At 36.9% G+C, this 27,501-nt stretch overlaps 1 protein-coding gene across 4 annotated transcripts in view; it reads right to left on the reverse strand.

Moving 5' to 3' along the window:
• The window catches only part of dgkg (diacylglycerol kinase, gamma), a 113,175-nt gene that overhangs the window by 52,473 nt on the left and 33,201 nt on the right, over positions 1 to 27,501 (reverse strand). For 3 of the 4 annotated variants that reach the window (XM_089133266.1, XM_089133267.1, XM_089133265.1), the window contains exons 3-18: positions 20,553 to 20,629; positions 17,257 to 17,277; positions 16,691 to 16,844; positions 14,635 to 14,889; positions 14,271 to 14,417; positions 12,979 to 13,028; positions 12,513 to 12,587; positions 12,299 to 12,418; positions 12,089 to 12,206; positions 11,082 to 11,170; positions 9,956 to 10,072; positions 9,234 to 9,332; positions 8,094 to 8,201; positions 7,917 to 7,990; positions 6,380 to 6,454; positions 27 to 112 (exon numbers count right to left, since the gene is read on the reverse strand). In XM_089133266.1, the coding sequence (XP_088989392.1) occupies positions 27 to 112; positions 6,380 to 6,454; positions 7,917 to 7,990; positions 8,094 to 8,201; positions 9,234 to 9,332; positions 9,956 to 10,072; positions 11,082 to 11,170; positions 12,089 to 12,206; positions 12,299 to 12,418; positions 12,513 to 12,587; positions 12,979 to 13,028; positions 14,271 to 14,417; positions 14,635 to 14,889; positions 16,691 to 16,844; positions 17,257 to 17,277; positions 20,553 to 20,629 (1,665 nt within the window). The remainder of the gene's footprint in view (positions 1 to 26; positions 113 to 6,379; positions 6,455 to 7,916; positions 7,991 to 8,093; positions 8,202 to 9,233; positions 9,333 to 9,955; positions 10,073 to 11,081; positions 11,171 to 12,088; positions 12,207 to 12,298; positions 12,419 to 12,512; positions 12,588 to 12,978; positions 13,029 to 14,270; positions 14,418 to 14,634; positions 14,890 to 16,690; positions 16,845 to 17,256; positions 17,278 to 20,552; positions 20,630 to 27,501) is intronic. The other variant, XM_089133268.1, reaches the window with a different exon arrangement.

Here is a 27,501-nt window from a genome sequence, read left to right on the forward strand (position 1 = left end):
AAGCATTGATGATGATGCGTACTCACCAATGCAGTCCAAAATCCACCCCACTGATCCATCGCCTCCACAGGCCAGCACACGGAAATCAGGCACGTCTCGAAAAAAGTTGAGACTGGGGGACATAAACACAATGAGAATGATCAGCATTCCCCAGTGGCTATTCATAGTTTACTGTTCAATGCAAAATGTTTGATCTGAAGGATGTTATTAAAGATGTATGTTTTTCCCATTCCGTGTCATGGGAGCAAATTTCTGGAACTCAAACCCATGGAGGCTGCAAAACATCTCTTGCTTTTAATCTCAACTAAACTACCTTTTTTTGACTGTAAAGCCAGTCTTTCATTTGATCCTAAATTTGCTCACTCTTTATTTGTTTGTGAAGTGGCCTTAAGCTGTGAGAAATCACTGAATGAATAAAGCTTCACAATTTCTCACGATTGACAAATAAATTAAATTCAATTTATCAGAAACAGAAGACAAACAGCAAAATGAAATATATAAAACATTACATGTTTTGGTCCCACATTAGATTAGGGTCCAATTCTCAATAATTAACTATTAACCGTGACCACTGCTTATTAATAGTATAAGTAGTAACTGTTTAGTATTAAGGTATGTATAATATGGTCATGCAGAATAAGGCATTAATATGTGCTTTATAGAGTGCCGAAGTTACGACATCACTCTGTAGGCCAAAACGTGGAAGTGAGTAAGCATTTTAGCACTCCCGGTTCCCTCGCTCTAAAGTCTATTGGATTTTTGAATGGGTTTTTGATATATCGCCTGAAATAAGGTCTGAGGTGAAAAAATCCTCTAAATATTTTCACATTTTGATCAATGACATAGAACACACAGTTATAACCTGCTTGTGGTTTTTTAAACTTTATTGTGTCTGCTTGTGTTTTTTAAAAACGTTATATGGGCTTCAAAATTGTGGATTAACTTGTAAAGATTATCTTGATAGACAAAACGTGTAAGGGTCAGGGTCACAACTCTTTGTTGAACACAGATCTTATTTTTTGAGATTTTCCAAAAGTCTATGGGGAAAATGCATTTCTTTTCGAACAAGGGAACCCATCCGCCGCTAACTTCCGAGTTGTCCTACAAAGTGACGTCATCACCTCGGCATACACTAAGTGCTAAAAAAAGCCAATATTATGCTGATAAATAACTAGTTAATAGTGAGAATAGGACCCCAAACTAAAGTGTTACCATTTAAAAAAAAAAAAAATAAACTAACAATGTATACTATTTTTAAATACAATTTATTTCTGTAGTGGAAAACCAGAATTTGTCTTCAGAGTCACAAGATCCTTCAGAAATCATCATGGCCCCTTTTTCACTATGACTATGTTTGCATATTTGACTATGTTTGTTACCAATATTGCAAATATAGTAACATTTTTCATATTTTCATGCCATTTGAAATTTTCTTCTTTAATGATGATTTTTATCAAGCTTGTATATTTAAGTTCAGTGATTTCACTTAAATGGCAATGATAATTACCTATTAATTGTTATTTAAGTGAAATTACTGAACTTAAATATACAAGTTTGATAAAAATCATCATTAAAGAAGAAAATTTCAAATGGCATTTAGAGGCTTTTGCATCTGAACTCTTCAATTAGAATTTATAATGCCATACTTTGTGTTATATTACCATGGCAGTAAATGGAAAAAGAAAGTAATTAACACTGCTGCGAGGGTGTTTCTAATTCAACTGCAAATTTGACATAATTCTCTCTTCTGACTGCTGTAGCCTAATCAATCCCAATATTTTTTTCCCTCTTTTGGAAAGTCGTCGGAATGCTTTTACTTATTTTATCTGTAAACACTTGACCTCCATCTCTTCACTGAACATTCAGAGACAAGTGTAGGACAGAGGCTGAAGAAGACACCACTCTCTGCTGGTCAGAAGCATGTACTGCAGCACAAGGGTGAGTCCAGGACATATCCTGCAAACAGGTACATGTGGGATCTGCTATAGACCTAAGCGTAATACACCAGCAGAGCAGTCACACAACTATCTGAAATATTAATACTGTGTAACCTCTTTTGATGGGCTCTGACAATGCAGCATGTTTTATGTATGCAGTACGAGAGCGAAACAGCCGAGTAAATGTGCCACTACATTTACAATGACAATGCAGACAAAGCGGTTCTGTGCCATGATAGAAATGCTCAAACTATGTCGACAACAACATCGTCCACAACATGGATGTCCACTGAAGTTCATTGGGCAAATAACACAAGTGAAACATGGCTGTGGTTCTGGACTGGCTTCAGCTGGAATCATGTTTCAGCCTGACTAAATGAGATCTGCTCCAGATAAATTTGTAATGTACCAGTGCCAGTCAGTTTAAAATGGCAACGTTGCTGTTGTAGAGATGGGGGTTGCGTAAACAATTCCTTATCCAATGACATGGCAAAAGACAAGACACTTTAGCAAGTTGTGCGTCTATAAGAGTGGCCTCTTCAGCACAGACAGCTATCAAAAGAGCACACTCATCTTTTTTCATCTCTCCATATTTTGATATCCATTCAGACCCCTGTGTGTCAATCATCAGTTTAGATATTTCACAATGAAATGAGCAAGAGAGCAAAAGAAAGATGAGCAAAACTGAGCAAAAGGAAGATCAGTGAAGAATATAGCCAATTCAAAGGTGTTTTTTTTCTGAATATGAAACAAAATAATCAATCTAGAGTGTAATAGTGAAGCTTTACCGATGATACATTTTATATATTTCAATTTATTCATTTTGCAGACACTTACGTATGTCCAGAGCAACACAATTGACCATGGAGTTCCATCGTATGGAAACATTTGTCAAAATAACTTATTTTGTGTTCCACAGAAGACAAAAAGTCATAGAGGTTTGGAACGACATGAAGGTGAAGGTAAAAGGTAGAAATGTAAGAGCAGTATAGACAAATGTGTAGATTTATTTTAAAATAAAGGGCATTAATCTAAATGAAATACAAATAAGGGATATGTTTCTTACTATTCAAATATAATATAAATGTTTGGTTGCTAATTCTCTTTTTTGTATTAAAGAGGAGCTGTTATTATGAACAATGGCAGTCATCACATCAAAAAAGGCTGCCAACCCTTGAAATATATGCTTAGGAATTAGCTAAGTGCTTAAGAAAGAGAATTTGATATATGATCATATGGTTCTCCATGAGTGAAATCATCAATGTCATACAATCTTCAATCCACTTCTCTCTTTTTCTCTCTGAATGGTGTCATGGTGTGTACCGCTCCAGTTGTGACTACAGAACATTTCGTGGTGGGAGGGAGATCTAGGATGGAAGGTTAGCCTGCTTTCTAGTGGAATGACCATTGCTTTTGTTCTGTAAACACACTCTCTCTCTCTCTCTCTCTCTCTCTCTTTGGATCTGTTTTTAAATCATGGGATTGTTTTACACTGTTAAGAGAAGAGGATAAGCATTATGGTATTGCAGAACCTCTTTTTTTTAGTCCTCTTTTTGAAGTGCCATTTAATATGTCATCATCTTTAATCAACAAATTTTTGAATGCTGGCATCACAAAAGTAATGGACTTGATTGATCTAATAAAAGGTCAGATGCGAACTGAACTGGAAATTGCTAATCAAGTTGGGCTAACTTCGGTTAGAATTGTGGAGGGATTTGTTAGGAAACTTAAGACCTCTTTTCCTCCAATGTTGACTTCTTTTATAAATAATGTTTTTCTGAATGGTTTTACTCCTCAGACATTTCCTGAATTTAAGGTGGTTCTTAAAGATTGGGAATCAGTTTATGATACAAACTTAACAAACTTATTGAAAGGTTATGGGGATTTGGCTTTTTTTGGTATTGAGAATTTTTTTTTATATCATATATGTGTGAAGTCTGTACATCTTGGGCAATTGAAACAAAGACTGGACACTAAATGGAGGACTGTGCTTTCTATTCCTGATGAGGTATATCAATCTTGGAGATTATTGTACAAACCTCCTATCTCCAAGAGATGTGGAGACCTTCAGTGGAGGGTATTGCATTGTATTATTGCCTCAAATTCTTTTGTTTCAAAGCTTAATGAGACTGTTTTACCGATATGTCCTTTTTGCAATGCAATTGACACTGTTTTTCATATGTTTTGTGAGTGTCTTAGACTTTGTTCATTGTTTGAACTGTTGGGTGAAATCATTGCAAAATTGGGTTTTTCGTTTACCAATAGTCTATTTATATTGGGTTGCCGATACAGGAAGTCTTGGCAACAACAGTGTACACTTGCCAATTTTTTTAATAGGACAAGCTAAACTAGCAATTTTTAAGACGCATCAGTGCAAAAATGCTGGAGAGGATGTAAGCATGGTGTCTCTTTTTAAGTCTTTGGTGAAGTCAAGAGTGATCATTGAATACCTATTATCGTAACACCAATAATATATCTTATTTTGAATGGAGATGGGGTGTTGGAGCAGTTCTGGTGACTATAAGTGAATCAGGGAATTTGGTTTTTAATTGGTGATTTTTGTTTTGTTTTTTTATTTATTGGATAATTTTTGTTTTGTTTAGTTTATTCTTGTAAATTAAAGAGTGTCTAAAAGTCAAAAAAAGTCTCTCTCTCTCTCTCTCTCTCTCTCTCTCTCTCTCTCTCTCTCTCTCTCGCTCACTGGGTGCTGAACAGAATGTACAGTCCTTGTGTGCTTTGAGTGGGTTTAAAGTAAGTGTACATGTGTAAAGTCAGAGAAAACAAAGACTAAACCTCCTCAATATCTACATTTTTCTTCTAGACAGCAAATTTGCAGGTTTTGAAATTTCAACATGAATACAAACATCCTTTAAGCCTAAGCTGGTTTGCATGTCTTGACTTAACTCATGTCTTAGTTTATGCTGCTCTTGCAGTCCAGCCAAGCTGGTCACCCACCTAAAAGCTTGACTAAACCTAGCCAAAAACCTCTATAAAACCAGCTAACAGATCAGAAACCATCTTAGGCTAGAGTAAGATGCCAAAATGATTTCTTGTCAAGTTATTTCATGCACAAATGATCGAAACTATGCTATGTGCATTAAATATATTCCTCTATATCAGTGTTGTTATTGTTAACTAACAATAAAACTATTTTCGGTAAATAATTTAAATAAGGCTGAAATAAAATAAATATTAGATAAAAAAAAAAACTTTTTAACAGAACAGAAACTAGAAATGCTGCCTTGGCAACTGTGTAAATTCAAGTACTAAAATCATTAAATCTGAAATAAAAATAAATGAAAACTATATAGAAATATACAAAAATAAAACTAACAAAATTTTAAAGGACAAGTTCGGTATTTTACAAATAAAGCCTTGTTTTAAGATCGTTTCTGATGAAATAGAAGGGTTAAGATTGTTTTTAGACAGATGCTGCTGTCCCGAGAATTTTCAGTTTCTGTGGTAGCACAGCGATTTTTGTGTGAACATATCAATGAACACCCCAGAGCACTCGGTGAGTTTCACGTCTTTGTAAACTAAAGTTTAATGCCTTTTATGAAGGATTGTTCCTGTGCACGTATGCTACCATTGTAGAGGTGTGGGGGTGCTACCACAGAATCCGAAAATTCCCGGGACAGCAGCATCTGTCTAAAAAACAATCTTAACCATTCTATTTCATCAGAAACGATCTTAAAACAGGGCTTTAATTGTAAAATACCGAACTTTTCCTTTAAAAATAAAAGCTATTTCAAAATATCGTTTACTAAAATACTATATAAATACAAAAAATACCATGATCGCATATAAACAATACTAAAATAATACTGCTCTGTATTCTTACAATGGTCGCGTTAGCATTTATTTTCCTAGGAAATTTGAGGTTAAACCAATATACTTAACCTCTGAGTGCTAAAATGTTTCTTCGTAAACAATCTTATCATTTAGCTAAGATCAGACATGGCATGGAGAATGTGCCAAAATGTTAGAATTTAGATTCCACTGCTGTGCTACAATTGAAAACTGTTTTGGACGACCCTGAGCTGGTCCGAATCAGGTGGGGTGTTTGGGCGAAGAGGATTTAGTACAATATATATATTTTTGGAAGCCTCTGTGTGACTGACAGGATTAGAAGTGCATTTACCACTTAAATGAATATATTTACACAGCAGGGGGCTGCTTGAGTCATAGTAAATGTCTTGTAGGTCTCTCAAAGTCAGCTTCGCTTTGTGAGTGGTTCCTCTCTCAGACTAGTTGATTGCAGGTTGGCTCGCTTTATTGCAGGTTAGTAGAAGCAGACGGATAGGAGCGAGAGGGAGCCATGCCAGAACAAAACAACAGGGAGAATGTCAAACAGTTTTTGAGCAATTCTGTCATGACTCAAAAAATGTTTTCATTCCCACAAATCTCCATTGAAATTTGATGGTGGCTTTTAGTTGTCTTACCCTGCCATGGGTCCTCCTTGTTCAAGACTGTACACCTGTCTGGGGTTAAGCAGATACTGGAATTTCCGCAGCACCCTGATAAAGACAAACGCGCACAGAAAAGCATTAAAAGACACATAGAGGAATGACATTTTTAAACATATAATCACTCTAAACTTTCCATTATGATAAAAGGCTTAAAGGGGCAATTCACCCTAAAAAATTGTCATAATTTAACAACCATTCCAATGTCTTTCCAAACTCAAATGACTTTCTTTCTTTTATCAAACACTAAAGTTGAATTTTTGAAGAATAGCCTGTCACTCTGTTCAAAATCATTGAGTAACAAGTGATGACAAGCTCCAAAAGCACAAAAAACACTACAAAATATCATACAAGTTATTATGTATAGAAAATCTTGACATCCAGACTAGCGCTCTTTGGCACATTCATGAGAGTTCATGAGAGAATGACAATGTTCGACTCTTCTTCTTTTCAAACAATCATTGATGTGAGATTCACACAAAAGGTCTGAATAACCTGTCATTTATACTTTGTTTTAATAAATAGAACATTAATTATTACATGGATCCTAATAACAATCTGATTGTAATTGGACATAAATGACCTTTATGTCAAATTCTCCTTCCACTCATCGTATATCCAGACCCTCTGGAAAAAAAAAAAATCTACACAATCCTGGGAATCACTGGAGTCAAGAAAGACAGAAGCACATAAACACAGATTGCACACTGTTGCAGCAGTGCTCCTCAATAACCTTGAAGTAATAAAATGATTATTGAGGACTCTGCAATGTCCTTCACTTCTAACTGTGTTAGCTACTCTTTCCTTTTAGTATGCAAAGACACTGAGGTAGAGAGAGAGAGAGAGAGAGAGAGAGAGAGAAATACGAAGAGCTGTTATTTTGAGGTGCGTCACAAGCTAAGCTTTTATGTGGAGTGATAATTTGAGCACTTATCAACACTGAAGACTTCATTTGTTCCCATATGCAAAGAACAAAAGAGTGCAGACAAATGTCAAACCCAACCAATGAGCGTTCAATACGCAGCTAGGGGTGAAAATGGTGGAAAAATACACTCAGTACAGTATGATTCAATGGTGACCACTCTGTTTCTTTTGTTTGCATCAAAGAACCACCAAAATGGTCTTTCTTTTTTGGGTCCAGGGCAGTTACCACGTCTTTGTTTGAGCACATGTTTAATAATGGAGGATAATCGGCCAATTAATGGTATTTAAAACTGTTGCTATGGTGATGCCAGCACAAAATCCCAAAACTGGTCTCCCGGAGGACGTTGAGTGGGTGGTGAGAGCTGAAACAACACCCACATTCTTCCTCCTTAAACAGCATTACTGTCTCCTGCAAGCTTTGATGGTATTTAGGACACTGCCAGCAAGCAAGAAAAAGGGACTTTTGTTGAACATGCCTATGCAGATTTGACTGACTTTAAATAGTTAGGCAAGCCGTTCTCCAACCTTGTACTGCTGTAGAGAATATGAAATATGATGATGCAACAGTTTGAGTTTCTAAGATGTTTACCTCTCACCCTGCCGACCACCACTCTTAGGATTAACCAGCACAAGAAGGGGGTGTGTTCCAGGCAGAGGTGTGATCTTAAAGCCAGAAAGGAGGAAAAAAGGTCACAAACACACAGACGCGCACACAACATGTACAGCACAGATTTTAAGTCACAGAGTGTGTCTGATGCCGGCTCACCTGCAGTGCCTGGCCGTCCCCGGTGAACTTGAAACACTGGCCAGTGTCCTCAGGGCTGGTACTGGGGGATGATTCTCCTTCACCTCTTTTGACAGCACATTGACGGTCCTACAGATACAGAGGCATTACAGTCAACGTCAACAAAGAGAGATGGAGAGAAAGACAAATGTAATTTAAGAATCCGTCTCCCTTTATTTTATTTCTCTTTAATTTTAGAAAGAACTGATGTTCTAACATTTCTACAGGTCGTTCTACAAGGTTGTTAGATCAGACTTGTTCACAAGTCTCTAACGTCCATGACTAGTCTCAAGATCTTTCTATGTGCAGCAGGGCTTTTTCTATATGTTTTACATATAAAATATATTACACATTACCCCTCAAACATTTTTTTAAACAAATTACTTTATTCATCAAGGATGCATTCAATTAATCAAAAGTGGCAGTAAAGACATATAATGTCGTGAAAGGTTTCTATTTCAATTAAATGGTGTTTTTTTATAACTTTTATTTTAAATAAGAATCCTGAACTAAACTTAAACACCTGAATACTGGAGTAAGAATATTGAAAATTCAGCTTTGCCATCACAGTAAAAAATAAATAAATAAATAAATAAATAGATATTTAAGATATTTTAAATTGTAATGATATTTCATAATATTACTGTTTTTATTGTATTTTTGATCAAATAAATGCACCCGCGGTGAGCATAATAGACTTCTTTCAAAAACATTAAAACAATCTTACTGACACCATGTTTGAATGATAGTGTACATAAAAAAAAAGATTTCCTTGATTATTGTGTCATACTTGCTAATGAGAAATTATATGATATAACTAACGCAACTAATATATAAGGGTTTATTGGAATAATTTTATCTTAAATACCATTAACTTTAAAAATAAATAGTTTTTCTTACTGTAAATTCTCAGTCAGTAGGATCAAAACATTTGCAAACTACAGCAGCATGCAGGAACTGTTTTTATATTCTCTATACTATAGACAACTCGTTGTTTCCAGTGGGAAAGAGGCCCATGAAGATTTTGACGAGGACTCCGACCTACCCATAAAAACATTTGTCCCGTGCTTCTTGCATTTTAGCATATCATGTGCAGTGAAAAAAAAAAAAAAAACAGCTCACCAGAACAACAGGGCAAATGTACGAGGGCAGGAGTGTGTGATCTTTTAACGGTCCACCATCACACTCAGGCTTCACATTGGACGCACACTTGTTATGGAGCTGGAAAACAATACACAATGCAAATATAGATGAGGAGTGGTGGAGAAGGACACATCAACAGACTGGAATGGTCTAGATTTTTTTGTTCCCACTAATTTAATCAAGTAAGAAGACATTAAATGTTAGGAGCAAAGGAGACAGCATGATCTGTACTTGATATTAAATTAATTACAGTTTTAGAGTTGAAACTGACAGGAAAGTGCATGGTGCAGGACTATATAATGTGATAATAAAAATCATTATAGAGTGAAAAAGATGAGTGTTAAGTGCTGACACTTATCCTCATTACAAAGGCTATTTTAAAACAAATCAGCCACATCCACCAAATGCTGTGAAAACTTAGTGAAGAACACCACCAAGTGGTGTGAATAAGTATTTCATAAAAATGGCTTTTATAAAATAGACAGAACCACAAATTAATCTTTTTTTTTCTGTGTTTGCTCAAGGTCTCTTGCAGCAGAAAAATAAATTGCAGAATCATACATGAAAAACTATAAATAATTATATTGATAGATTCTAATTATGTGACTTTATTAAATAAATAAATAAAGTATGCTTGCAAGAAATGTCACTAAAACATCAGAGTTTCTCTTGTTGGACACAGTATGTGCATTTATACTCACAGTGATTTGACACCAAACACAGTGAAGGCCTGTTAGACCTTGATAGCACTTGATACTGCGGTGACATTTGTCACATTTTGTTGGGGAATTGCCCTCAATCCAAACATGCTGCATAGCCTAGAGATACATTGAAAAGAGACATAAAAGAGAAAGTCATTATTTGTGAAATATTGAAACAGCCCATCTAAAGAGCACTAAAAGTATTATCTTGAACTGTTCAATGCAATTTTATTGTCTTATATGCTAAAATTAAACTCCACATCACTTAACACGTCAAATAACACATTCTGAAAATCATAATATAATGACAACATTTTGAGCGTACTGTATGTAATAACTGAATGGGAAGCTTAAATTTTAAAGAGGTGTCAGAGACTATTAAAACAGCGTTGCATGATCTGTCTTTTTCCCTTCTAATTCTGAGTACTAAAAAAAGTCGTTAGACACAGGATGTTCTCATAACCTTCTTGACATGTCTACAGAACATTACTTTGAGATTTAACCAAGAGTTAAGGGTCTGGGAAGTTGCCTTGGGTGAAACTGAACTGGACTGCGGTCAGTGGATAAAATAATCATAACACAAATGTTCAATAATAGAACACTGTGTTTTTGTTAAACCATGAGCTCTGTACTTAAAGGTGCAATGTGTACAAATTTTGAGTATCTATTAAAAGAAATGCAATATGCCATCCATAACTATGTTTTCAGTGGTGTATAACGAACTAACTTAATAAACTGTAATATTTTTATTACCTTAGAATGAGACATTTATATCTACATATACATAACCGCGGGCACCCCATTGGAAGCTAGCCATAGACACCGTGATTAGTGACTTTTCCCTTGTCAGTGGTGTGAAATATGTAGTTGGATTGTTTCATGTAACTTAGTTCTTCTCCCTCACTGTGTTATGGCTTTGCTATGTGGGGATAAATGTGCTGGTTACGTTCGTGAGACAGCTGATTAGTACTTTTTTTTTCCCCAGCTGATTAGGAAAAAAAAAGTTTACTTTTTATTTTTAAATTTACTCATGAATTTATTGTTTCTGTCCCTATTCTTCAAAAGAGGATAAACAGATGTGTAAATGTGTTCATTTGTGAGCGTATGCTGCTGTTTATGCACTCACATTGGTGTGTCTGCGGGACTTGGCGTAGGTGCTAATGCAAGGAGCAATGTCTTTGGACACACAGCGCTCATGGACTGTGTACTTGCATACTGCCAAACAAAAGACAGGACTGTCAGGGATGGAGAGTGAGAGACTGCGGGGAAACATTTCAAACGAAAAACTGCACACCTTCAGGTTAGACACATCAAATTTCAATGAATACAGATAGACAAAACAAAAAGATATACAGACAGATAGACAGACAGACAGACAGATAGATAGATAGATAGATAGATAGATAGATAGATAGATAGATAGATAGATAGATAGATAGATAGATAGATAGATAGATAGATAGATAGATAGATAGATAGATAGATAGATAGATAGATAGATAGATAGATAGATAGATAGATAGGCAGACAGATAGGCAGACAGATAGGCAGACAGACAGAAAGACAGACAGATAGATGGGCAGATACATAGACATACAGACATATAGGCAGACAGATAGATAGATAGACAGACAGACAGATAGACGGGCAGATAGACGGGCAGATATATAGACATACATACATACATACATACATACAGACAGACAGACAGACAGACAGACAGACAGACAGACAGACAGACAGACAGACAGACAGACAGTCAGACAGACAGACAGACAGACAGACAGACAGACAGACAGACAGACAGACAGACAGACAGACAGACAGACAGACAGACAGACAGACAGACAGACAGACAGACAGACAGACAGACAGACAGACAGACAGATAGATAGATAGATAGATAGATAGATAGATAGATAGATAGATAGATAGGCAGATATATAGGCAGATACATAGACATACAGACAGATAGACAGACAGACAGATAGGCAGACAGACAGACAGACAGACAGACAGATAGGCAGACAGACAGACAGACAGACATAAAAACATCCAGACAGATATTCAGACGGACAGACAGACAGACAGACAGACATATAGGCAGACAGAATGATGGACCAACATACTCACTTGCGCAGCAAAGGCCCTGTTTTCGTACTCCTAACAACATTGTGTGGCAGTAATTACAGTATGCTGGCTTGTTGAAATGCTTTAGTCTCCATACGTGCTGCCCATCTTCCTGTACATTCTGAACATATGCGAAAGAAAAACAGGAATTGAGAAACTACATTTTTATGTGTTGTTTACTTTTTATAACTCGCAATTACTTTTTTTCCTTACCGTCTCCATTCCTAGCAGTACCAGAAGTGGTATGGTGGTCATTCCTCCTCTGATCCACTCCTCTAGTGTGACCGTTCCATCCCGGTCATAGTCAATCTCCTCCATCATCTCCTTAAGAATCTAAAATTTTAGACATTAAAAAGGGACAATGAGATATGGATTTAACTATGCATGTTGGGAGGGCCATGGTGCTAAAGTTTAAATTGATTCATACCGGCCGTAGTTCTGTAGAGTCCCATTCCAGGTACTCGGCTACATGGACCATCTGATTTATTATACGGTCAAGCTCCTAAATTGACAGATAATTGCTTTACACATCATAGACAATAAAGCATAAAGTTTCAAATTCACTTTTTACACATCCTGTTATTTACAGCTTCCTCTAAATATCAGTTCAAAGTTTCAAACAAAAAGATCAATAATATATGAGTCACCAAGGTCTGATAGTGCAAAGATGAATGAAATAGAATCAATGAGAGGATAATAATAATATAACACACACAATCCAAAACAAATGACTATCAACCCAACACAATGACATCACACACGGAAACTATTAACTTTATTAATCCCACAATTTTATGTGTACTGAATTATTAACTCTTTGTCAACAACATCTAACCAAGTAAAAAATCTGGACACTTCACCATTACACATTTTAACAGAGATTTAGGACTTACCGAACTGTCCAGTAGGCCATTGCCATCTGTGTCGTACAGCCTGAACATGACTTTAGGGTGAGAGATGAGAAAGATAAGAGACTGAATCTTTTCGTAGTGTGAAAAACATTTGTCAAGTACAGACCCCATCCTAGCACCTGGAGCCCAGATTATCTATGGACAGACTGAGGCAGCTAGTGAGGATTAGCTTTGGGTAGAAATAACTTCCTATGCTAAAGAAAGCTTGTCTAAACATGGCAAACAAGGACAGGAGTGGGGATAAGTCTTTACGGAATGAAAGTGAGAGTGAGGAATTCTAGAAGTCTCCTCCTCTCACTCTAACTATGTTTAGGCCAGAAGTCTACATTAAAACGCAGAACTGAAAAAGGTATCTACTGTACATGTAAAAGTAAATTATAGCTACTATAGAAGGATTTTATTTAAAGAAATTAATAATTTTATTCACCAAGGACACTTTAACTTGAAAACTGACAGTAAATGCATTTATAATGTTACAAAAATATTTCTATATATCAAATAAATTCTAATCTTTTGAAATTTCTATTTATTAAAGAATCCTGAATTCTTTTCCACAAAATATATATATATATATATATATATATATTTATTTATTTTAATTATTTAAAAATGTCATAATATTATTGCATTTTTAATAAAATAACTGCAGTCTTGGTGAGCATAAAAAGATATATTAAAACATCTTGATATAATTGTAATAATAATTGTTTTACTTGACTGATGTATGGTAAGCATGGTCAATTATGCCGACACAAAGGCTACAGTCACTGAAATGAAATTAACTGTGCTTTAACATTTCAAAGATCCATATACCTTGCTGCATGTATTGTGATAAAATAAAATAAATTATTGACAGCTGCCAAGAGTGAGGTTACTTTTTCATGTTTGTGACTAATATTATGATTTCTGTGGTTTGGCATGATTGTTTTAATGGAAGCAATTTGCAAAATTACTTAAAATATTCTTTAGGAAAATTAGGAATTACTTGTAAATGTAAATAAGGAGATTAACAGAATCAATGAGTTGAAATGATCTAAAAATCATCTGATAAACTACCATATCAAAGAAAAACTTTTTGCTTTAACTTGAACATGAAAGCTTTAACATGAAAATGCTCCTAACATCAACTATTAATATTTTGAATATATACGAGCAAATAAGCGTTTGAAAATGCTATTGTCTTAAAATGAATCCTAAAAAATTCCCCCCCAAAAAAAAAAAAAAAAAAAATGCTTATAGGAAAACCATGTTTGAATAATTCCACTCTAACTTACACTCAAGCTTGTCCTCTGGTGTCCCCCTCTCCAGCAGAGACAAGTAGCACACAATGTCTTTAAGGAAGACCACTTGGGGCGATGGAGAGCCATTTTGTGGTGAAGGACTCCTCTGAAGAGATGTACGATTCTCAGATTGATTACGCTCTGGAAGGATGCCAATTACATGTCTATTAGTAATGACACCAGATATCACACCAAAATATGTGTGCGCGAGCATCTTGTTTTACAAGTAGTGCAAGTTTTGACGAATATCTGTCAACAAAACATGATTCTGATCAGGCTATATAGCTTCATAAGCAATTCCCTATGTGTAAAAAAGTGTGGCAAAGATCAAGGTTGTTCACTTGTACAAGACTCTGACCTGGGGAAAGGCGCGGGGAATTTGAGGTCTTGGAGAGAGCCAAAGCATTGCTGCTGCTGCTGCCCGCTGGGGGTCTGGGGTGCATGCTAGGTGACCGGTGGGGGCCTCTGGGTGTGTGGCCCCCTGTGCCTGATCGCTGTGAGGAGGAGCGGGACGAGCAGGGAGACGTGGTGGCCCCTGAGCCTGGAGTCATCCCTACAGAGTTCTCTGGTGAATGTCGGCTCATTGCACTCAAAATACTCTTTCCATTCATACCTACAAGAAAAAAAAGTGGTACATGAAAAAAAAAAGAGAGGAAAATTAAGTTTATAATCTGAAATGACAAAGGAATCAAGTTAATACAAAATAAAAGGATAATGAAATAGGGTCTCATTCAATTAATGTGAGTACATAGCTAACGCCAGACCACATATCATTGAGAATGAAACGTGGTCTGGAAACCATATGTTCATTTTCTCGCATTTGAGGCGTGGTTTACGAATGCCCAGGGCCGTGTTATTGTGTGCTACAAATGTCTATCAAATGCGCCTGTACGTAGCTCAGTGATACCAGATGATGTATGTAAAGCGACAGAAAATTAGACGAGGAAAAAGACTGGGTCAGAGATTAAGGAGATTTAACATAAAACTTCAAATAATAGCTGAGTCCCAAATAGACGCCTGTATCTTTTACACGCCTGGTGTGGCTGCAGGTTTGGGTAAATAAAAGCCGGTCTCAAATAGAAGCCGGGTCTGTTTTTTTTAGTTTTGGGTCGTTAATCTTCTAAAACCGTCAGATCGTCCGTTTTTTGGCGCGCTTTTTTTGTGAGCGAGCAAGAGCAGCGCACAACAGAGAGTGAGAGAACCCTTGCGCATGTGCAGTAAAAGTATAACCTGTGAGGAAAAAGGCATTTTAAACCTTATTTTGGGGCAAAGTCATCAAACTTTTTTTAGTGAATTTGATCATATTTTATTACTGTTTCTATACAATCAGTTTTTATGCCTCGGTGACCAGTGAAAGTGCAGTTCTGAGTCTCTGCCCATTCATTTAGATAGGAGCCTGGTCTTGTTAATCCGAAATAGCTGCCCGGAGGCGTTGCCAAGATGGTGGCCAAGTGGCATGACTTGCCTAAAAGAACTTTGGTAAAACTAAGGTTATGGTTTTTAGAAGAAGGGGCTTTTAAATTAGAATGAAAAATGGCATTTTGCTGGTGAACAGATTGAAGTGGTTAACGCTTATAAATGTCTGGATATGGTTTACACCAAAATTGTCATGGTGGGAAAACTCGACAACACTTAGCAAACCAAGGAAAGAAGGCAATGCTCTCTTTATTAAGGTTTGTTCGTAATTATAAAATTAGCTGTAACCAAGCGCTGTATTCGACCACATGGTTGCACCCATTATGGATCTGAGTTATGGGGCTTTGAACCAGTGGAGTGGATTGAGAATGCTCAGTTATCCTTCTGTAAAGTTAAAATTAAGTTAGGTGATTTTTTTTAAGTTTAAGTAAAAAACTACTCTTTACTACTACCTTTAATATTTGTTGACTGAGTTGCATGAAGGGCAAAGGGACCAAATGAAATCATTGATTGTTCTGTCTTTGCCAGTCCAGAGAAATCATGGCTCTAGATGGCACTGTTTGTTGTCAAACTATTCATACAGTCAGCTGATATTTGCCTTAATCCACTCGGATCAATAGTGATAGTAGAGGTATTCAGACACAATACCCCCGCTTTTGCTTTAATGAAAGCATTGCTTGAGCAGAAGTTTAATTAGTGACCTAGAAATAGTGCAAAATCATAAACATTCCTTATTTTGACATAAGGTTCTACATTTTTCAAAATGTAGAAAAATAATTAGCTTTTTTCCAGGTTTCCAATGTGGTCCCAATTATACATGTACTGAATCAGTGGGTAATAGAGTTTCAATACAGTTGTTCAATCACAGTTCCTAAAATAACCTCAGGGAAACAGAGACTTATATTTCAGAACCTATTAAAACCATAAATATGAATATGACATTCAGACTTCTACAGTGTGTTATTGATAGAATAAAGACATTATAAGAGATTATTTACCCAGCATGCCTGCTCCAGATCGAGAGGTGTCAGGGGAGCTGCCTCCGCCATTCTTGCTCTTAAAGGAAGTGAAGAGGTGTTTGCACAGTTCCTCAGGGATGTCATTCTCCAGGTAGGTCGTCATGAATAGCTGGAAACCCTCATAGTCGATGGGCTACAGGAGACAAGTGGAGAGTTGATGAGAAATGAGAAGATGGGAAACCTGTGAGATTAAATAAAGCCATGGATATTCAGCTTCCTGCTCCTTTTTTTTTTTTCTCCGCAGACAGAATGTTCCTGTTTCTGGGCATGAATGACACGCTTAAGCATTTCTTTATGAGGCACAGCAACAAAAATACAGAGGGAGATCACTGACACATTGAAGTACAGTAAAAACATACATTTTGCTAATGAAGACACCATGAAGACACATGGCTTACACTGAAAAGCACTGGGCATGAACTTTGACCTTCAGTAGACATTATGACCCAAGCTTGACTTTCTTGTTAGACAGGGATGGGCCAGGACATGCAGTCTGTAGACACATCGAACCACAGAACATGCAAACCCAGAAAGTAACATCTTACTTGGTTGAGAACATCTTGCTTCTGTGTGGCAGTCAGAGATATATGGAGAGGGTAGAGGGAGAGAAGGGTTATATACACTGCAGTGGTTGTTCGTGCAGAGGGAAGCGATCAAAGAATGGTGTTACCAGTCTTATCCTCTGGTGCTCTGATGTCGAATAAATTCACATATTCCATCTTTAATGCTCTATGGCATTAGCACCATACTTAATGCTGTTCTGCAAGTTTATTTGCATAATCTTGACTTACTTCATTAAGGTGGTAATTTGATCATAGTAACAAAATGGGGAAAAACTAAAAAGGGGAAAGCTTTATTACTCGTAATGAAAACTAAATCCAAACATTTTTGTCAACTGAAATAAAAGCTAGCAAAGCTTGGAACAAAAAAAAAAAAAAAAAAAACTACAACAACTACTGACTCTAATGTCTAAACAGTTTACCATGTTTAAATCACTTTGGCTAAAAATGTAGCCCTAAGGCCATCCTTAAATATATATATACACTCACCTAAAGGATTATTAGGAACACCAGTTCAATTTCTCATTAATGTATTTATCTAATCAACCAATCACATGGAAGTTGCTTCAATTAATTTAGGGGTGTGGTCCTGGTCAAGAAAATCTCCTGAACACCAAACTGAATGTCAGAATGGGAAAGAAAGGTGATTTAAGGATTTTTTGAGCGTGGCATGGTTATTGGTGCCAGACCGGCCAGTCTGAGTATTACACAATCTGCTCAGTTACTGGGATTTTCACGCAAAACCATTTATAGGGTTTACAAAGAATGGTGTGAAAAAAGAAACACATCCAGTATGCGGCAGTCCTATAGGCGAAAATGCCTTGTTGATGCAAGAGATCAGAGGAGAATGGGCCGACTGATTCAAGCTGATTGAAGAGCAACTTTGACTGAAATAACCACTCGTTACAACCGAGTGATGCAACAAAGCATTTGTGAAGCCACAACACGCACAACCTTGAGGCGGATGGACTACAACAGTAGAAGACCCCACCGGCTACCACTCATCTCCACTACAAATAGGAAAAAGAGGCTACAATTTGCAGGAGCTCACCAAAATTGGACAGTTGAAGACTGGACAAATGTTGCCTGGTCTGATTTCTGTTGAGACATTCAGATGGTAGAGTCAGAATTTTGTGTTTAAACAGAATGAGAACATGGATCCATCATACCTTGTTACCACTGTGCAGGCTGGTGGTGGTGGTGTAATGGTGTGGGGGATGTTTTCTTGGCACAGTTTAGATTTTTATTCGGTTGCTCCCGAATGGAGGATAGGGGAATTTGAGTTTTTAGATGAGGATTGGAAAAGTGCCTCGGCAGTACCGATCCCCTCCGAAAGTTCTCTTTGCGAGCCCTACGATCATGCGGGACCTGAACCGCTGGGAGCGCGCATCTGGCCGTCCTCGGAAAACAACGCAGCTCTCTTATGGAAATAGACTCACAGTGGCCACAAGTAGCCCCCTCGAGAGCTGCCTGGGCGTACTGCATTCCCAAACAAGACACACACATCTCGTGTATGTCCCCAGCCATAATATAGCGAGGGCATGGGAACACACACTTTTTAAATTGCTCACTTGCCATGATGAGAAAATGTATAGTAACAGACACAGAGCGCTTGCTACATAGCTGACATTTCTGTATGCCGGCATGCTTTTGTACACATCCGCTATTGCCGTCACATGCTACAGTACATCATCATGCAACGGCAACAGGACTGGATTCGGTTTCATTCATAAATTAAGACACGCTATGCTGAAGGGCCATAGTGCCGTCATCGATGCAGTTTGAGTACCCTCGAAAGGGAACTCAGAGTTGTGATGTTGACAATGATATTGTCTAAGGCTATCTGCAAAGTTCGTTGATGCGTGTGGTGTGGCACGGCTCATAACAAGAATGTTTTAATTACAAGAATGTTTTAAATGAATTCTGGTGGTTTTTTTTATAAACACATGTTGCTGAAAAGAATAACTGATGAGTTTATGTTATTTTAATTATGTTATTTCTGAATTTCAAAAATACATTTCCAATGATTCACCAGAACTCCTTCCTCTGTGTCTTCTTTCGCAATGCTCAGTGCATTAATACGTCAATTTGACGAATAAATAATGTAACGACTGGTCAACTAGTCGTCGACTGTTATGCAATACTAGTCGACTAGCAAAAATAAGTAGTTGTGAAACCCATAGTGCAAGAGAATTCTCCGCTAATCATACCAATAAAGGAATGAACAAACTTAAATTAATTAGATTCCTCCAGTTGCTGAAATGAAACTTTGTAAAAGGCAAAAAACCAGTAAAGCAAAAACAGATTGAACAGGAGAGAAGGAACTAGGTGGAAGAGAGGAACTTGCGTGCAAAGGGGGGCTACGCTTGAGGGGTTGCAAACGTTGGGCAGATGCACACCAAAAACAGGAAGGTTAAAGTAACTGAACACAAATGAGTCTTTGTCTCAGTAATAGCAAATGCGTTTGTTTCTTTTGGAGGTGAAAAGCAGCGTAACCAGTCAAGAGGAACTTCCTGTCTGACTTTCAAACGTGCAAAACAGAGAGGCTGACTCAACTAACAAATCACATAAGAAAGAAAGAACTGTTTATTTAACCTTTCACCAGTGCCCATTTTTACAGACACTCGTCATTTGCCAAAGGTTATAGAGTCACCCTAATTAAACTTCATTATAGAAAGCCCAGCCGTAGTCAGACAGTCAATCAGGGCTGTATCATGAGTGAAATACAGCACCGTGTCATCGTAAGCAGGCAGCACAGAGGCACTGATGGCATGTCACCTCCATTTTGTTATACTTTCAGGCTTTATGATCCATAGGTGGTCACAACTAAATTAATGAACAATGCGACGCATGCGATTTCACACCACAGCCAACCTGGCGTCAGCTTCAGACCCATTAACTGCCACCGGTGCTATTGATTCAGCCAAGACTCTGGGTCACAACCTGTGGCGCCAAACCCCGAACAGCATCTTTACGTCAGTGCGAAGGAGAGGAGAGAAATATAATGGTGACACTCCATAAAGCAAATTATAGATGCGGCTACCCGCTGGCTTTGTTGTCACAGCAACGTGATGCATGTGCTTTATGATGTCAGCGAGGACCTTCTCTAATAGGAAGTGATATCTGGCCACTTGGTTTCGGGGAGCGGATGACTAAGCATTTCCTGTAATGACTTGAGCCCTGAGTCTGATTGTATTGGTGTTCTGTCAAGTCACAGCTAGAGGCTCCGCTGCCTCTAAACAGATCATTTAACCAGGAGAGACCCATGGCCCCTTACATACCTGTTCAGGGTTGTACTTGGAGAGGACACCATTTCCATGAAACTCTTCAAGGACATCTTTAAGCTTCTTGGAGGAATCTGTGAAAGAGAAAAATAGAAAGGATTAAAAGGAAAAAAATATTATTTGGATATAGAGCACATCTGTACATAGGCTACTGTTTAAGTGTAGACACCCCATCTTGGCATGGAAATATTTAGATGCACCACCGTTTAAAGGTTTTGGGACATTTTTTTTTTTCTTTTTAAGAAATTGATACTTTTATTCAGCAAGGATTCATTAAATTGATTAAAAGTGACAGTAAATACATTTATAATGGTTTTAAAAGATTCTCATTTCTAATGCTGTTCATGTAAACTTTCTATTTATCAATGAATTCTGACATTTTTCACTGTTTCCACCAAAATATTAAGCAGCACAAAAAAATTCAACATTGATAATAATAAGAAATGATTCTGACTGTACGTACACACCGCCGCAGACTTGAGCTTCAAACGTTGAGCTTCAAACAAAGTTACCGGAAGTCATTAATTTTCAATGGAAGCTGGCTGCTCTCAGCAGCAAGTCACCGAGAGCGCCAATCAGAAAGTTTAAAGGTCCCGTTCTTCGCGATTCCATTTTTCAAACTTTAGTTAGTGTGTAATGTTGCTGTTAGCGCATAAATAATACCAGTAAAATTATAAAGCTCAAAGTTCAATGCCTAGCGAGATATTTTATTTGACAGAAGTCCCCTTTCAAAGCATACAGCGAACGGCCAGTTTGGACTACATCCCTCTACTTCTTTTTTTAATGACGTAACTAGAACAGTATTTTAACTAATCTCCGCCCAGAGGAATACACAATAAAGGGGGCGTGGTCTTTTAGCACTTCAGATGCGCATGCATCTCCAATTTATGGTTAGAGGCGTGACCTTTCCGGGCAACGTGCGATAAGTTACTGTCGAATCACAACACAGTAGCCGCTGGCACAATCAGAACTCGTTACGTTTTTCCGAAGGAGGGACTTAATACAGCAAGGAAGTCATCGGGTCGTTTTTTTTGGACAGTGAAAACAGTCATATACAGATAAGTAAATTGTTTGAAAATACTGTGTTTTTTTACACCCGAAATATGAACACGTATCCTCTTACTAACAGATCTGTTGTATTGCACACTGTAAACACAATCAAAGCTTCAAAATAGCATGAAGAACGGGACCTTTAAAAGGACACTATGCAGGAATTCCTTTTTTGTCAAACAGCGACCCCTAGAGTCACTGTGGATTACTTATATTTAATGTTCCTGTCGTAAATACCATTCACACAGAGCGTGACATGTTACATAGTATACAATGCGTTCGAAACACAAAATACTTCTCTACTATATAGCATGGGAAAAAGAGTAGGCGTGTCAAAAGTATGTTCGAATCATAAAAGAGTAGGGGAGAATTATCTGGGTGTGACATACAAATTCTTGTGAGATTTGGACGTAGCGCGTTCTAATATGGCTACTTTCCTACTATTTAGTAGGAGAAATCAGTACATGAAAGAAGCAGTACGTTCGAAACATCAGTATTCATAAAAGAGTATCCGAGAAGTTCCCGGATAGCTTACTTCAGCACAGATTTTAGATTTTTGAGTGCTCATCTGATGGATACTCTTCTATCCCAAGGGGTTTTCAAATGTGAGTAAATATGTGAGTGAGTAAATATTGCCAGTGGGTGGAGTCACCATTTGATGTGGCTTGCAGCGACAGTTCACCAAAAAAAAAAAAAAAAAAAAAAGATTTCGTTTCTTAAACATATGAAATCTTGAAATACAGACTACTAATATATATATATATATATATATATATATATATTTTTTTTTTGGGGGGGGAGGTTGACAGCAGTCACTAAACTGTTATTGTACAGAAAAGAGTTGAAAGATTTCTACTTCTATGTTCCATGGAATCAATAACATACCGGTTTGGAGCAACATGATGGTGAGTACATAATGACATTACTATTTTGGGTGAACTATCTGTGTAAATGGATACAAATAAATTCCAATATTCAAATCATCAGTTGATGAGTCGGTATATAGCGACTCAGTGGTTAAGGGGAAAACAGGCAGCAGGGAATGTGACAGACCCATATGACTGAAAACAAAACTGCACCCACTACTTAATCTGAGCAAAATGAGTCTTCCCTCAAGATGTGCAACTCAGAATAAAACAGTCTGGTGATATCTGTGGTCGGAAAGATTGACATCACACTTTCGTTATCAATCAGAGGTTTACGAGCTGTTATAGTTTCAGATCATAATTCAGAACATGAAGTGTGATGTCAGAGGTCTAACACACAGGGCCAATAAATCTCTAGTCTTTGGACTGTGACAAACTGACTCTGACACTGTTAACATACAAGACTCATCACTGACTTAAAGACTGAGTGACACCAAACTCCAAACAGCTTGGGGCTTCTGTGGGCAGTGAACACATCCTCTTACTAACAGATCTGTATGTCTGGGTGTTTTAATGGAGGGGGATATTATTGCTGTGACTGGGGTTTCAATTAGCAGCTCATTTTGCATAGATGACAAATGTATTCCACTGATTATTAACACCACTAAATCAAAACAATAAAGTCCTTAGCACCTACAAGCTGAGCCTCAGTGGCAAGAAGAGTTCAGATGCAAAAGCCTCTAAGTGCCAATTTTCTTCTAAAATGATCATTTTTATCAAGCTTGTATATTTAAGTTCAGTGATTTCACTTAAATGGCAATGGTAATTACCTATTAATTGTTATTTAAGTGAAATTACTGAACTTAAATATACAAGTTTGATAAAAATCATCATTAAAGAAGAAAATTTCAAATGGCATTTAGAGGCTTTTGCATCTGAACTCTTCATACACACTGTCTCCTCTTGAGGACAGCCTGAGTTTATGACAGAACCAGTAAACAAAGTTTCATAAATAATTCACTTATAATGCCTAATAAATTATGTTTATAAGTGTAGCACTGCTTTTTGTACAGCATTTACCAGGGAAATGGCTCTATTCCTGCGGTTCAATTAGCACCAACATCTGACAGAGAATTAATTTATGGTTACACTTTATTTTTAGGTGTTATTTTTACAGTATATATATATATATATATATATATATATATATATATATATATATATATATATATATTTAAGTAAAAATCTCAGAAGGATTATTCACGAAGCAGATACAATACATATTATCGTTTTTCATCCCTCATCTTAAAAACGGTTTAAAGGCTAAAATGTGAGGTAATTTTTTAACTTTTTATTCAAAAATTCAATTAAACATTTTGTTTACCCTGACCCTAACCCAAGCAACATTTTTTGTCTAGCTATTTAAAATCTGGCTGTCGTTCTTAAAAGGATAGTTCAACCAAAAATGAAAATTCTGTCAGTATTTACTTACCCTCATGTTGTTCCAAGGCCCATCTTCGGAACATGAATTAAGATATTTTTGATGAAATCTGAGAGCTGGATCACTCCTCCATACTAGTCCATAGGCTTCTTGAGGGATTGAAACTTGCCGGCCTCGAAAAGTTATTAAACACATTGTTAAAATAGTCCAAGTGACTTCAGTGGCTCAATCATAAGTTTATCAAACGACGAGAACACTTTTTGTACGCAAAAACAAACATAAATAATGACTTTATTTCAACTGTTCATTTCCTTCTCTCTGGGCCTCGAGTTTAACAGCGTATGATCTGTTGTTGTACATCACACACACCACATACATGACCAGCGTCAGCCAATAGTGGGCCAACGTGTGACGTTTAACTGACTCGAGGCCCAAAGAGATGAATAGCTGAAATAAAGTCATGATTTATGTTTGTTTTTGCGCACCAAAAAGTGTTCTCGTCCCTTGATAAAGTTAAGATTGAGCCACTGTAGTCACTTAGACTATTTTAATGATGTCTTTAATAACTTTTCGAGGCCGGCAAGTTACAATCCCTCAAGAAGCCTATATGGACTAGTATGGAGGAGTGATCCAGCTCTCAGATTTCATCAAAAATATCTTAAGTCGTGTTCCGAAGATGAACGAATGTCTTACGGGGTTGGAACAATATGAGGGTGAGTAAATACTGACAGAAATTTTATTTTTGGGTGAACTAACCCTTTAATGTTGTTATTTTAATGTTTATGCAAACAAAAATTCCATAGTGCTGTTCATTTTATTTGTTTGTTGGTTTTTGACATAGAACTTATTTCAGTGTTTGTATCAGTACGTTTTGAACATTTCTATCGTATTTTAACAATACAGTTTTAATACCGATAACAGTGATCATTTCAGTCACTACAATCGTAATATTAAATTTTCTTTACTGGTAATGCTCAAATCTGTGCTACAGCCAGACAGGCCAGGTAATTCATTTGTGAGATGTAAAGTTTAAGATTAATGCCTCATCTCACACCTACTGAATTATTAATGGAAATGTGTCCAGTATCCCAAAATATACTCCACATAATGCATGTGCTAATTTTAAAGGCATTATACCGTAAATATGACTCCAGGCTGAGAGCACTTCTGACTGATTATCTGTCGTCACTGTTCGTCACTGGGTTTTTAAACAAATCTGTTACCAGGGGTTCACCCCAAACAAAAGAAATGTGAATTTCCTGACTTTATGAGTATTTCAGATATATTACCAGCCTCCTACAAGTCAATTAACCTCACAAAGCATAGATAGATGCTCCTTTTGGAAATTTTGTGGTAATTCTAAGGGTAAAATGGCACATGGTCTCTTTGAAATTCGTATTACCCAGGCCATGCAGACAACAGTGGGTTTAGAGGTTTAGTACAGTTTGCTGTTTTATGAATATAATTTTATTAACCTTGTCTAAATAATGTTTTTTATAATTGAGAAAATGTAAATTATATTAAAACTAAATAAAAAAGGAATTAGAATTATTTACTAGAAAACAAAACAAACATATCAACTGAGGTAATAGTCGACTGTGGTGTACATAATTCTTTTTAAAAATTTAACTGACAAAGGGCCCAGTTATCAAGAAACAAGCTTGTGATATTCCAACCTTCTTGGGAGCTCTGGACCTGCCATAAACTCTTAAAATATCCTGTATTATAACTTAATAACATGCCCATAGACCACACAGACACAGAATAATTCATTATTCTTCCTTTGAATTGTTTTGTTTTTATGTATTATATTTGTAAAGTATCTATTAGTTTTTATATATATATTTCATTTTAATAAAGATAAAAACAGATTAATAAATAATAAAATAATTAATGAGCTTGAATGATGTCCATAAAAACACCTAGGGCTCTATCTTGCACCCGGCGCAAATAACTTTATACACAAACGCATGTGTCATTCCTATTTTGCACGCGCGCAAAGCGGGATTTTTCCCTCAAAAGACGCACGTTGGTAAACTAGGAAATAAATATCCCTGGGCGAATCGGCGCAAAAAGGAGGTGTGTTTCGGCGCAAACATTCCCTGGTGCTATTTTACAGTTCCAGAAAACAATTGCGCCACTTATCAGAAAAAACCTGGTCTAAAGTCAGTGGCGCGTTGTTCATAATGCTATTTTAAGCGTGTATACTTGGCCATAATGGCCACTTGGCCACAACTGCTGCATCTGGTTTTAAAGTTGGAACTGCTTCATGTTTTAGTAACAGTTTCTTGTTGAATCCTGCATTGAATTCATGGAGATTCTGGAAGCTGTCTTCCGTAAAATGCGCAGCACAGAGAGCTATATCATTTTCAGGAACATAATCAAACATAAATAGTATCCATTCATTATTTACGAACTACAACATCCGTGGGAAGCCTGAACAAAGAAGACCTGACAGCTGTGTGAACTTTACACGCTTTCAATTAGCCGTAGAAATATGGCTATGCCCTTTTTTGCATATTCCGGAGGGAGGGTTGATGCAAATGTATGGGTTAGTTATGTATAAAACTTGTTGTAGGTCCCAATCGAGTCGTTTTTGTAGGCATTAAACTTCCTGATTTTTAAAAGACGGTATCTCCGCTTACATTGAACTTTCAGCACTGCAACTTTGCAGATACTATTTGTGCACCAACAGCAACATTACACACTTTATAATGAAAAAAAAAAAATGAAATCGCAATCAACCACCCCTTTAATCTTGAATGGTGAACTCCCAATCCCAATTAGCCAACTTGCCAGCTAAATTTATATATACTTGCATAATAAAATATGTTTGCATTCTTGTATTCGCACTCTAATGTTGTTCTTGCCATTTGAGATCTAGCCACCTGCTGCCAATTACGCAATATACACAATTAACTTTGTAAAGAAAACATTCAAAATATTATCAACGCTAATGCAAGTAAAGCTTCCCCTGAGGTTGAAAGGAGTTGTTAGAGGGAATGACAAACAGACAGGTCCTTATTGACCAGATGAAGCCTAGTCCTCCTCATTACACATGGATATGTGCTGGCACAGCCAGTCCTATAATAAAAGATGAGGTAGACTTACCGAAAGCCCTTACAATAATAGAAACACGATGAATTAATATCTGATCATGCTTTAGCATCCAATTTCACTTTTTTCCTCAATCAAATCAATATAACCACTCAATACTCCCTCAAAACTGTCATATCACAGATCCCTTGCAAAATTAAAAAAAAAAAAAACTGAAATGATAAGCAAGACCATCACTTTAACATGTCATAGGCTTGTATAGCTTATAAAGTGGTCTGCATCAATAACTGCATTAAACGTTGTTAATCAATACAGACACAGAGAGCACTGGCAGCGAATTGATGTGTTACGTCAATACAGCCTACATTCCCAGCATTGCTTCCTAAAAGTCTAGTGGGTCGGCCTCAGAATGTGTAAGCATCTTCCAAAATAACAAATTGAGCAAAGCATCAGCCGAAACAATGGAGCTAAGTCGTACAGTTATGGAAAAGCATGGCCAAGAACCAACTAAATGGACAGATAAAACTTCCCA

Source organism: Pimephales promelas, chromosome 7, assembly GCF_988280905.1.
Source record: "Pimephales promelas chromosome 7, fPimPro1.hap1.1, whole genome shotgun sequence".
Lineage (NCBI taxonomy): Eukaryota > Metazoa > Chordata > Actinopteri > Cypriniformes > Leuciscidae > Pimephales > Pimephales promelas.